The sequence below is a fragment of the Pholcus phalangioides genome, unplaced genomic scaffold (assembly GCF_987345545.1).
Source record: "Pholcus phalangioides strain wild (caught in Gottingen) unplaced genomic scaffold, Ppha-v1.0 ptg000014l_1, whole genome shotgun sequence".
Taxonomy (NCBI): Eukaryota; Metazoa; Arthropoda; class Arachnida; order Araneae; family Pholcidae; genus Pholcus; species Pholcus phalangioides.
In genome coordinates this window covers 21,352,118-21,365,594 of record NW_028301607.1, presented here as the reverse complement: position 1 = coordinate 21,365,594, position 13,477 = coordinate 21,352,118, and the positions used below count along the sequence as shown (strand labels likewise).

Genomic DNA, 13,477 nt, shown 5'->3' with positions numbered 1-13,477 from the left:
ATCGTTATATAGGTGTTTCACTGTACATGTTATGGTCAGTGTCTGGCTAACGTTCAAAAATTGGCAGCGACATAAAATACAGGCCTATATAATGATTTGTTAAGAAAAATTGCCATTGCCTAATTCAGACATTTTTTCAACACGTTTTAAAGACGAATATAAATTTTCTTTCACTGGTGTATTCATTCATTCATTCAAACCGAGCACAACTCTGGTCTATTGCCATAGGCAATTTACTACCAATTGAGTTGTGCTGGAAATTTCCCTGGTGTATGCCTATTGACTCAGCAATGGACAGCTAACTTATCCGGATAACCAATGTCAACTTCGTTTTTTCAGACCACAATGTTTTAAAGGGGACTGACTCTCCATTACAGGGAAAAAATGCATTAGCCATTAAAAGGAAATCTCTATTCGTCTTTTTTTGAAACATCTCAGAAAATTTCTCTAAAATAAAATGTACCGTATTTCTCTGCATTAGCTGACATGCTAGAAATACCCTTATTTCCTGGCATGCCAGGTAGTACAAGCCACAAGTTCTGGATAATTTAATCAGAATCTGTACTATAAGAATTGAGTGAATTGACTGATTTAAACTTTGTATGTTTTCTGCATTTCAGGACTTTCTCTCCCAAACTAAGTTCAGATAGTTAAAACTATATGTTTGCTTTCGCTACCACAAATTTTGATTTATTAAAAAATGTCAGATACTCTAAGCATAGCATATTCATTCCTATAGATTAGCTGAGTTAAATTGAAAAATTAGTAGATTGCAAAGTGTTTTTGCAATCTTTGACCATGTGTGTAAAATTACAATAACCATTGTGAAAAATCACACATTTGCACTACAAAATATGATGTAGTAATATAAAAGTTTGTAGTCATCATACAATGCTAGAGCATATTTCTTTTAAAGATGCAGAAAATGTGCAAAATACACTGTCTAATCTGTCAAAAGTAAATTAGAATAATAAGTAAATGTTCAATTTTCATTGGCTTTATCAAAGTTATGAATAAAACATGTTTGCTGCTGTAAAAACTATTATTTTATTCTGATTTTTATTCATTTATTCAGTACTAAATGCAAATTGATATTCGTCTTTCAAATGTATTGTTATTCCTGTTAAACCTAGCTTTTCCAGTATGCCAAGAATGGATGTATTTCAACATTCAAAAAAGCTGGAGTCCCCAGAGTATTATAGCATACCAACTAATGTGAATTTTTTTTTAAATGCTAATTTTTAACTATATTAAAAAGAATTTGTGGTATTTAGTGCATGTAATGGGAGTATGATATATATTTATTATATTGCCCTAGGTTTTAGTATCGCTGAAGTTCAAATTTCGGGACTCAAATCATCATTTTTAAAGTATTTTCAACAGACAAAACTCCTGTTGTCTGTTGATAGCTTACTTGTAGTGGATGCTTCCCAAGTATTTGGCCCTGATTTTGAGCTGCTTGCTGCTTCTCACAAAAGTTTCAGGTATCATTAATGATATATATATGGTTTATACATTTGTGTGCATTAAATAAGCTAATACCGTTATTTATATGATTATTTATCTCATGTTTTTTTTTCTTTTTTAGCATGAACAGCAGTAGTGGTAGACTTGAGAATCGCATATCATTAATTACTTCACGTGGTTATGCATCATGCCTACCATTTTCAGGTTAGTTGTTGTAAAGGGATTTATCATTACATAGAGTATCCTTATAGCTAGATTTCACTATGTATAAACACGGAAATGAACATGTGCAATCCACCAAAATCCAACGAAAAGTTTATTTGCTGGAAGGTAAAACTCAATTTTTTTTCAGAATTTCATTTTTCACAATTTTTTCAAAAGCTATAAATAAATTTAACTTGTGACTTTTGAATGATATTTCATACCATTTGTTAATTATACAGAATGGCAATGTTTTTTGCATTTTTTAATTACATATTACTATTTTTTTATATACAGTGAAACCTCACCACAACCATACTCCACATATAATAAATCCCTCTACAATGATATATTATTCAATTCTTGTTTGGAAATGTCTATACTCTACTGTTAAACTTTTGCCTCTCGTATAAAGACAATTCCTCCTACAATGATATTTCTTTTTTTTGGTTTGCACGATATCAAGGTTTTACTGTATAGATATATTACTGCCAAAACCCAAAGTTGCCCAGTTTGCTCAGCCAATGTCCAAATTTCAGGCTTTCACTGGGCCATATATACCAATTCCTATGTTTCGGGATCTATTTCAAAAATACCAACCTTGGAATGGGCACTGAGTGTCTTGAATTTGTGTGTGATGAAGAACTTGTCAAACAAAGGGTATTGTCTAACAAGTGGACAATTTTTACTCTCCTCAAATAGCAGAAATTCTTATTTCATGGAAAACCAGTGTTTTTGGCACTTTGTGGTCTACAAGGAAATTTCCAAAAAGTTACACTTAGAAAAAGTAAAAAAGGGTAAATAATTGCCTTCCAAACAGGTACGGTCTGTGTTTTGAGATGACAAGACAAAATAAATGTGAAAATAAATTAAGAAAAGTGCATTCCAAGCACAGTCCACAACCATGGTAAGAAAACCTGCTGCTGTGTTGCTGACCATAATGATAGCGTGGACAGACTCAGAGCGGACCAGTACCTTTCATACCACCCAGCATATAATAAAAGACAAGGAAATATTGAAAAAAAATTTCCATCTTCTCCTTGATGATGTGGGATCAACATTTTGTTAAAAACAATGTTATATTCAAGTCTATTTCTAGATTTTCCTGGTAATAAACCTGCTGAAGCCATAGACTCTTCTCTACTGTTCACTTATCGGAGGAAAAAATACTTGTCACACGCACGTGCCGTTGCTGTTTTTTTTCTCCCCCAAGTCCTTTCGATACAAGCCTTGTATGATGTTACCATTCAAATTAGAATCTAGCCACTCCCAAATCACTGCTCTTCAAAAGTGGTCTTCGTCTCCTGGTGCCACCCAGATTTTGTTATTGAAGTGGGCATTTTACCGCTTGTATATAATTGTCACCATCCTTGGACTATCACGATGCAGGATTGACATTTCATTAAAAGCAATGTTATGTTCAAGTCTATTTCTACATCTTAGTTCCTTTCACATTTTCATACTGAACTGCTATTTAATTTATATCCATTAGATATTTTTTGTGTCTCCAGTATCCAGCGTTTGAAATTTTATGTACGTTGTGTTACTATTCATTTGCTCCACCATCAATCTCTTATTCAATACATATATATATGTTTCAAAGAAAAACCCTTTTCACTCCGATACATGTAACTGCCATTTGAATTTGTTCCATTCAGCACCTCTTCCTTTTCACCCTCTTCTTTTTACCCACTTGGCTCGCTTGCTATTACTGGCGGGAGATATCGAATGCAATCCTGGTCCCAGAGTCAACCACTCCCCAACACACTCTCAAAATAGATCAAATCTTTCATCTGAAACTCCCACTCTTTTGGATAATTCATCCATTCTCCGTAATATTCAAAACACCCAAGTAGCCATTCTGGATGAACTTACCCTCCTCACCTAAATACAAGACTCATTTCATCATTAGGGACAAGTCATCAGCTAAGTATTCTATCCCAGCGTCTTGTTGCAGTTGAAGAAAAACTTATTCCCTTAGAGGAAATCCAAAACCAATTCTATGACTTCTCCTCAAATCTCTCAGAACTCCAATCTTCCCTTATCAATAAAGCTATTGATTTTGGGGACCTTTCCTGCCGAGACAACTTGAATTTCCGAAACATCCCTGAAGAATCTGACTTAGAGTCCCCTCCACCTTGAATCTAAAATCATTCAATGCTGTTCTGATCACATAGGCATAAATATTTTACCTAGTGAGATTGACTACTGTCACAGAATAGGTTCCAAAATGACCCACGGATATAGACTTTCCATAGTAAAATTCAATAAATTTAAACTCAAAAGCGAGATTCTAAAAAATACCTCCAAACTCTAAAACAGCAATATATCTATCTCAGAAAATTTCTCTGATACATGCAAAACTGGTCAAATCTGGAAGATCAGTCAAAAATTCTGAGATGAAGGCATTAAAGTAAAACTTATTCACAATTTTGCACTCATCAATAACATTAAATATGTCTGGGATCCCAATATTAACGACATTATCCCTATCTTCCCCCTCACGCTTCTATGAACCCTTCTTTGCTCTATCTCTCCTCCCATATTCCTTCAGTGTCCACTTTAGGCTACTTCCCCCTGAGCAACCCCTCCGTCCACACAACCTCCAAATTAAAAAATACCTTTCAATTGGGGACTATTAATACTCGCAGCCTAAAAAATAAAACAGATTTTCTTGAATCCTTCCTACTCATCCATAATCTCCATTTTCTTGGAGTTGTAGAATCATGGCTACACAATACAATCTCTAATTCTGAAATTTTACCACCTGAATTCAGTGCTTTTTCAAAAGACCGAAATTCTTGGGGGGGGGGGAGGTCTTACTTATTTTCATAAATTCTATCCCTTTAATTGATTCTATTAGATTCCGGCCTCAAAATCGTTGGAGCCGAATGGCTTCAAACCAACTGTTCCTCACTTGGTATCTTTTCTATTTCCCTCCCTCTCCAGACTTAACCTTTTTGAACAACTGGAAATTATTCTTCAAAAGTTTTCTGATACACATTCTATTATTATCTCCAGAGACTGGAATCTTCCTGGTATTGAATGGAAAAATATGGAATGCCTGTCCGTCAATCACAGAATTAATAACAAAGTTTCAGATATCTTCCTTAAATTAATTGTTGGGGCTAGTCCATCTTAGAACCCACAAAAACCACCTTTTACTCCAGCTCTACACCTTACACCTTATTGCTACCTCTGATCGAATTTCAATCCTTTTTACTTCCATCTTCGAGAGTTGCTCCAACCATAAAATCCCAGTCATTAACTTTTCCCTCTTCCATTCTATCCCATCCTACAAACTTGCCCCTTAACGTAATTTCAACAAAGCAAATTATCCACTTATGCAAAATATTCTTTGCTCTCACTTCAATGATTTGCTATCCATATCCTCTTCTAACAATATTCACACGCTCTGTGGACCTCTTTTAATGTGTTATAGACAAATGCTTAGCTACAGTTCAAATTAAAAAAGTTTCATCTAAGTATTTTTTTAATCCATTTATCACCAGATATTTTATTCATCTAAAGAGGAAAATCCATCGTATCACTTTCAAATACAAAACCAACAAATCCAATTCACTCAAATACGTAATGTCAGCCTCCACCCGGAACCTCAGAAACCTCGTTTTTGCCCAAAAGACCAAATACCTCTCTTGTTCTCTACCCTATTACTTAAAAACTAATCCAACAAAATTCTGGAGTTACCTTAGACCTAAATCTGTTGGTCCCACTTCCCTCAGAAGTTCAAATAAAAACATACATCTTCACCTTCAGAGATGGCTGCCGAATTAAATTTAGCATATTACTCAGTTTCCTCAATAGACCCCTCCCCAATACTCTTTTTTTTTAAAAATTCTATCTACAACTCACCCCCAATGTCTTTTTCCAAACAGGCAGGGTGGGAGCTCTGCGTCAATTGTGTCGCACTGCACCAAAATTAACATCTTGCGCCATCCTGCTCCAATAGTGTATTTTCGTATTTTTCTTCACCAAATAGCAAATTTTGCTTCAGTATGCCTGGAATTTCGGAAAGGACGCCAAAAACATTGTTCCTGCTTGCTGCAAAACGATTCATCCTGAAAAGAGCATGTTTTATTCCACTGTAGTTAAACTATTGCCTTATTTAAACTATCAGCCCCTCATTGGGCTTCCCATTGCAAAATCCTGATAATATCCGTGATCGCGCAACTGAAGATGGTTTGCAATGGTCTTTCAGCTTTAAAGCACAAATGCGAGTCAGTTTCCGTTTTAAAAAAAAAATGTCGCCACTGGAAGCAGCAAAAATTACTGTAGTTGATCGTCATTGCATCAAATGCCAATGTTTTGTGAAAAAATTTTTCATTCCGGGAATAAAAAGTGCATTTTCACTTAATTACGAAAATACAAATTTAGAAATTTTGCCAAATAACAAGTGTTAAATCACCAATGTTGCAGAATAACGAGTGTTAAATCACCAATGTTGCAGAATAACGAGTGTTAAATCACCAATGTTGCAGAATAACGAGTATTAAATCACCAATGTTGCAGAATAACGAGTGTTAAATCACCAATGTTGCAGAATAACGAGTGTTAAATCACCAATGTTGCAGAATAACGAGTGTTAAATCAATATTGCCAAATAACGAGTGTTAAATCAATATTGCCAAATAACGAGTGTCAGATCGCCAATATCACCAAATAATGAGTACTGAATCGCCAAACATTATGTTGATGCTTCTGAAATTCTCTCCCATTTTGACAACAATTTCTTTCCAAGTATAAAAAATTGAAAACTTATAGAAAATTTTAGCCCATTTGAAGTGCTGCTGTTCTAGACAGCAAATAGTGCCCTCAGTAAGAAACAATCATCTTAAATAGACTGGTGCGAAAAATTTTATGACAGCCGCTCTTTCAAACAAGGTGTCGAAAACCTGAAACACCAAAAACAAAAAACAAGCTGATGAAAAGATGTTTGATAACAAAAGACAGTGCAGTTTTATTTTGAAAAGGGGTGGGGTTAACAAAAATATTCTTGTTAATTTCCCTGCTCCAATTTATAAATATCTGCTCCAAATCCTGAATTTTGCTGCTCTGAAATGGACTTTGTCACTTCCCACCCCTGAACAGGTATCCTAAAATTATTGAAAAAACTGAAACCCTATTCAGTTGGCCCAGATGACATCCCAAATTCCATTCTTAAATTCTGTGTTGATTAAGTCTCAGACTAGCTTTTAATCCTATTTAATAGTTTCACTAAAAACTGCTATCTTCCCCAACGACCAGAAAATCAATAAAATTATTCCTATTCACAAATCAGGTCCACTTTCCAATCCCCTTAACGTAAAGCCAATAGCAATTGCCTCCTCCTGCTGTAAAATCGAACATATTGTAGCGAAAGAAATCTGTATCCACTTTAGACTCAACTTTTTTTCCCCCAACCTACACAGCTTTAGACAATCTCTCTGTACTACCTCTCAATTGGCCCTCTTCATCCACAAACTCTTGGGAGCCATTAATGAAAGCCTGCAAACTGATATTGTTTTCCTAGATTTCTCTAAAGCCTTTGATAAAGTTCCCCATGATAAACTTCTACTTAAACTCTTATACCTTGGTCTCAGTGTACAATTACTTAATTGGGTGAAGGCTTTCCTGAAACATGCTAAACAGTTTGTCCATTTTAATGATCATAATTCCCCCATCAAGTCTGGGACCCCTCAAGGATCTGTCCTATCCCTGTTACTTTTCTTAATTTGCATCAATGATCCCCAGAATCCCTCAACTGTACCACTAGATTATTTGCTGATGACTGTGTAATTTACCATATCCTTCACCATGACTCTGATCAAGAATGTCTTCAACGTAACCTGGTTTCCATCGCGGAGTCGTGTTCTTTATGGCAAATGCCAATCAATATCTCAAAAGCAGTTTGCATGAAAGTTATCCGTAAATTACTTCCTCTTGAATACTCGTACTCTGTGTCGTAATCTCAGCCAATCTACGTTGGAACAAACATGCTGATTATGTTTACCAGAAGTGTCTGAACAAACTTTTCTTCCTCCTCCGCAAATTTAAACACACTACTCGAGATATCAGACTACTCTGTTACCAAACTTATATCTCCCCTGTTCTTTCCTATGCCGCTGAAATCTGGGACCCCCCACACCTCCAGTAATATAGACAAACTCGAATCAATCCATAATAAATCCACCCTTGCGACTGCTGTTCATCTTTTGTTTCTCTGCCCGAACTTGAAAATGACCTTCATCTCCTCTCTCTCTCTCTTTTCTCTTCATCTCATTTCTCGATTAGCATTGTTATATAAACTTTTCCATGGTCAATTCAACATAAATACTTCTGGTATCTTAGCCAAACCATCCTACATCTCTAGAAGACTCAATATTTCCCTTAAAATAAAACCTATTGTTTCTTCCACTGACTGCTTTAAATACAGCTTCTTTCCTCATACCATTGGTGAATGGAACAAACTCCCAAGCTCTATTGTCGAATCCCCCACTATCACTAGTTTTTTGTCTAATATCAAACAATATCTTTGTCATTTTCATTAGCATCCTCTTGTATAGGCCCCAGGGCCAACAACATTGTATAAATAAATAAATCAAGTAGTGTGAAACTCATTTGTTTTGTACCAGAAGTGTGGAGGTAAGAAGCATTAGCTAGAGTTCAGATTAGAACTAATTGAGAGGTTAATGGAAGAAAACTGTTTGATTTCCCCAACAATCCCAAATAAGCCATCACACTTGAACTATCCATGTTAGCTAGGAGACACTTCCCATACATTTTGCCTGATAGCAAAGTCAAGAAAAGCTTGAACAAGTGGAGATGTAAAATTATAAACTAATGTTATTTTCAGCTTTCTAATGAATTGAAGGTATGCTATTCATTTATATTTTTGTGCATTGTCATGATGTGTGTGGCTTTCATATATTCCCTATAGTTATTCTAAAAACTGTGCAGTTTTTTCCTGCAGGGAAAATAGTTATTTGATTAAATTTTAAAGAATACATTGGATAAAGTGTGCTAGGATTCTTTGGCGAAACCACAAAGTGATATGTTGCGTGCAACATCTGCGAAAGATCAACGTAAAACTTGCAGGAAAGTGCAATTATCAAATTATATGACACCGAAAACTCTACATACATTGAATATTGTTTGAAAAAAACTTCAAATCAGAGAAACATCAAATAATGAAAATTATGTAGAAAAATATTTAAACAGTTAAATCCATAATAAGGAAATTAAATATCACAGAATTTCATCACTGGATACTTAACAAAAAAAGTAAAAAAAAAAACAACATTGTTGTGTAATTCCTAATTCCCCATTACAGTGTTACTATTCATTCATTGAGGAGTCAATAAACGCTTCTTTTCACAAATAAATGAGGGAGAAAAGTACAGTATATATACAGTGAAACCTGGATATAATGATAATTCAGAGGTGTCAATTGAAAATAATCCTAACAAACAGGAAACCTAAGTACAGGTGACTCTATAGTACAACAGCCAGTGAGGGCGAACTCTGATGAAATCTTTGGCACAATCTTGAGCCAAGATGAAACCTTTGACAAAATCTTGTGGTCAAGGTGACTCCCACGAAAGCTACAAATCAGCGAGACCTGACCATCTGAGTCAGGGTTCTCCATGAGTTCATAGGAGCGTAAGTATCATTATATAGGAATTGCACTGAATTTGCAAATTTGGATCAGATAAAATTCACCTTTGTAAGTTTAACCATTCATCCTGTATTTTATGGGATGAAATCATTATTTACCAGATCATTTATAGCGCTTGGAACTGATGTCATGCATGCCTTTTTGGTCAGGGAGATGATATTGCCTGAAACCGTGCAGAAATAATGAGCAGATTCTCGTAAAATTAATCATATGAACCTTATGGTCCTTTTGTTGGGACCTCTTCTTGGCCAAGCGAGGCAGTGGGTAGTCACATACAGACTTTGAGTTGAAGCAGATGGAAGTGAAATTGAAATGCACCATCAGTGTACATGATAGCTTGCTGTGCCAAAAAAAAAAAAAAAAAGTTCAAGGGAATGGTGATTTTTAACCTTCTTTTGCGTGTCTTTTCTTTCAAACTGAGCACAACTCAGGTCTATTGTCATCTATGGGCAATTTACTACAAAGTGAACTGTGCTGGAAGTGTGTACCTAACAGTCTGAGTGGGTATCTAGTGTTGTGTTTGATTTTCCAGTGCTGCCATATATACTTCAGAAGTGAAGTGATTGAAGTATAATGATTGAATTACATTTGTATTGTTTGTTCATCTGGTGCTGTCTGTGGTGAGACTTTTTAAGGAGGAGATTGGCTTGCGTTCGTGCCTTGAAGTTTGTAACGACAGAAAACCAACTTCAGCTGACTACCACTGTGGCAACGATGGGGTTTGACCGCAGGACCTCACGATGCAAGTCCATCACTATGATCACTTGACCACCACAGTAACAAAAATTTCATGGCAGTTGTGGGATTCTTCTGTGTCTGGTCATTTTGGTCTTTAACCCCTTCGCTTACAAGCGAATTAGTAAGAAATTTGGTTGCGCTCTATTTGACAAATCGGCAATCGATATAGTAACCTTGTCCTAACCTAACTGCACATTAGAAAAGGGGAAGGGGAAAAAACAAGAGGAAAACAATATAAAAGATAAGGTGATAAGAATGTAGGTATAAAGTTATATTTCTTTTCACCCTCACCCTACCTGTTCTCTTTCACTCTTATAACAAAGATACATCATAAGTGAGCAAGAAAATCACTATCAGGATATACAAAAAACCAAAAGGGAAAAGAATTGTAAGGTTGCAACAAAACTTCAGGATGATCAGAAGAGAGGAAAGAAAACAGTGAACTTGTTGGGATTCATTCCACTGGCATTTGGATGCAATATTACATCTTTTGATCGTAAAATGTAAAGTGGTTAAATGTTTCACAATTAATTTTCTATTTTTACATTAGTTTGGCTGTTTGAATAGTATTTCTTTAAAGGAAATTTATGAAAATCATAGAATCTATCTACCTCATGATTGACACGATAGTAATATGCAAACTTTCAATACTTTGTTTTCTGATAATTGAAAGCTGGTTTAGAAATATTCCACTTGATGCTGTTGAAATTTAAATTGTTGATTCCTTCTTTAAAACTGAATATGTATTTTTAAGCAATGAAATCAAACATTTTTAATTTCGTTAACTTGACTTTTCAAAAGCATTACAATTTTATACCAATTTCAGAGAAAACTTATTTTCAACTCCCGAATGCAAACAATCTTCCCTTCAAAGATCCTTGTGATGATGCATTGATTCATGTGGTAGTTCAAATTTCAAACAGTGACAAAGATGAATCAGAATGTATGGCTGCTGTGAATTTTAATAATCTTGATGCAATAGGTGAGTTATATGAAAAATCATTTGATATTATGTATCGAAAGATTTCCTGTGTACAGTAGTCTATGTAATCTAATGTGAAAGGAACAAAGGCCACCCCAGATTACTAAAAACTTATTTATTATAAAAACATTACAGTAAAACCACGATAAGTCGTCACCTCGTGTTATTGAAAAATTATGACTGCTTAAGCGGAGTGATGACTTAAGCTAAGTGCTGTCAGTTTTAATGTGCAGTATTGTGAAAATCGTATAAATTTAAAGTAATATAACATTTATGTAAAAGAAAAAAAAATAATAGAAATTTTTTACTTTTTTTGAGCTCTTATTACTTAACTTACTGTGGTAAAATATACTGGTACACTTATGATCTATACTAATTTTTAATTTAGATTAATCAGAGCAACCGTTAGAATAGTTCTTTTCTTCACAACAGAACTACTGCACAATAATTTTACATATACATTAAATTTAATTTTAGTGTTTTAATTCTTTATCAGTAGTTAATGAAAAGACTACAAGGTAATTTTGGTAAAATTTATCAAGGTAATCTTTCACATACTAACTACAAGGTGATCTTGAACACGGTTCACTTTGAGGGACTTGTGGAGGGCCCGGGGGTAGTGAAAAGCACACATTAGAAGACCTCAACTTTGGAAAAAAATGTCTGGTTTTTCAACAAGGATAATTTGTTTAAATTTGGAGCCCTAAATTAGTGGGGGCTCATGCAGAAATCAGATCTAGCTCAAAAACTTTAGTCTGCAAATGAATTTCCCCAGCATAACTTTTGTTACTTGAACTGTTTCGTGTTGGCACATAAAACTTTTATGGTGACTTTCAAGCATATGTTAACAAGCTAGTTTTTTAAAGGAAGCCATATAAATTATCTGTTCTTCTCTCTTGAACTTTTTCATGGTGACGAGTTAACCAAAATTAGCGATGAGTTAATGAGGGTTTAATAGCATTTTTGCCTATGAAAGCTGGGCAGGCCTAAAGAAAAACTACGACTTGACCGGCATGACGACTTAACAAGGTTTTACTGTATTTTTATTTTTTGGTTAATGTAAGATCTTAGCTCATCTAAAAAAAATACTATATTACAAAAAAAAATAATGTTTATTCACCGCAAAAAATTGTAAGTGATTAATTTATTATACAAATTCACCAAGATGCATTGGCCCTATAAAGAAGTTTACAGTATTGCACTTCCATGTCTTACACAGAAAGTATCGTTACCAATAACTTACTTTATCTTTTTGTGATTTTTTTAGAACAAAATATTGATGTCACTTGATGCCTCCAGAAGAAGGAAAACAAGTGGCAAAGTTAAAAATAAATTCAAAATGATATTTAGCAAAATATAAAAAATATTGTTATAGCAATTTTAAAAACCACCTAAAAATATCGTTATAGAGGGATTTATCGTAGTGAACAGGAGTGGAAAATCTGCTACAATTTTGACAATTTTCCTCTCATTTGCTATAAAAACGCCAAAATTTTTAAATTCTGCGACATCTTGCGCCAAAAAATTTTTTTACTAAGAAATCAAGTTTAAATCAAGAATAATTTAGTTCTGTCGTTTAAGTTAAAAATAATGTAAATTTTTTGGTAAAAAATTAATTATAAATGATTATTGTCGTGAGATCAGTTATTTGTTTATCCAGTGCGATTTGAGTACTCTGTGTGTGTACTTGAATGGTTTCCTGCAATTTAGTTGTCATTTAAAGAACATACCTTCTTCGTCGTTGTATTGAATAGTAACTTTAGGTACTACACCGTCCTTGTCCCATAGCACGTGCATGACAGGATTAGAGTGTCTATAGCAGTGTTTCCCAACCGGTGTGCTCTGGCACCCTAGAACGCCTATTATGGAGATAAATAAAAAATATACTAGAGTCCACTTAAGGTCTTAAATTAAAATTAATTAAGTCAAATTAATTACTCTCATGCATGAGACTCATCAGATAAGTCGCCATCTGGTGGCAGTGTCAGAAATGTGAGCTTTGGCCTGAGTTGCGCCTGGCTTTTCATGTACAACCCCGTTCAGCCAACACCATCTATAGCAGAAAGAATCCGTGCGAAGCTCGTGACATCACTGAAGTCGTCCATTTCACCTATGACCATTGGATATACTGCAAAAAAAAGGTAAAGATATCACATTCGTCGGCCTGCTATATCCAATGGCTACAGGTGAAATGTACTTCTTGAGTGGCGTCACGAGCTTCGCGCTGAGATGCGTTTTCTGCTATAGATGGTGTTGGGTCAGCGCACACGAGCTCTAAGGAAAGAGGATTCATTGACTTTGTAGTTTATTGGTCTAGGGCGCTTTCCTGGCGGGTGAAAGGATGTGGATTCGATTCCCAGCAAGGCCAGTTGAATTTTCTTTCTTGGATTTATCTTCGCATCAGCCATCTGTCG

At 35.0% G+C, this 13,477-nt stretch overlaps 1 protein-coding gene across 4 annotated transcripts in view; it reads left to right on the top strand.

The window, feature by feature from the left end:
* The window catches only part of Vps13D (vacuolar protein sorting 13D), a 561,523-nt gene that overhangs the window by 134,832 nt on the left and 413,214 nt on the right, over positions 1 to 13,477 (top strand). For all 4 annotated transcript variants that reach the window (XM_089241869.1, XM_089241867.1, XM_089241868.1 and 1 more), the window contains exons 24-26: positions 1,319 to 1,484; positions 1,589 to 1,671; positions 10,908 to 11,063. In XM_089241869.1, coding sequence (XP_089097995.1) covers positions 1,319 to 1,484; positions 1,589 to 1,671; positions 10,908 to 11,063 — 405 coding nt within the window. The remainder of the gene's footprint in view (positions 1 to 1,318; positions 1,485 to 1,588; positions 1,672 to 10,907; positions 11,064 to 13,477) is intronic.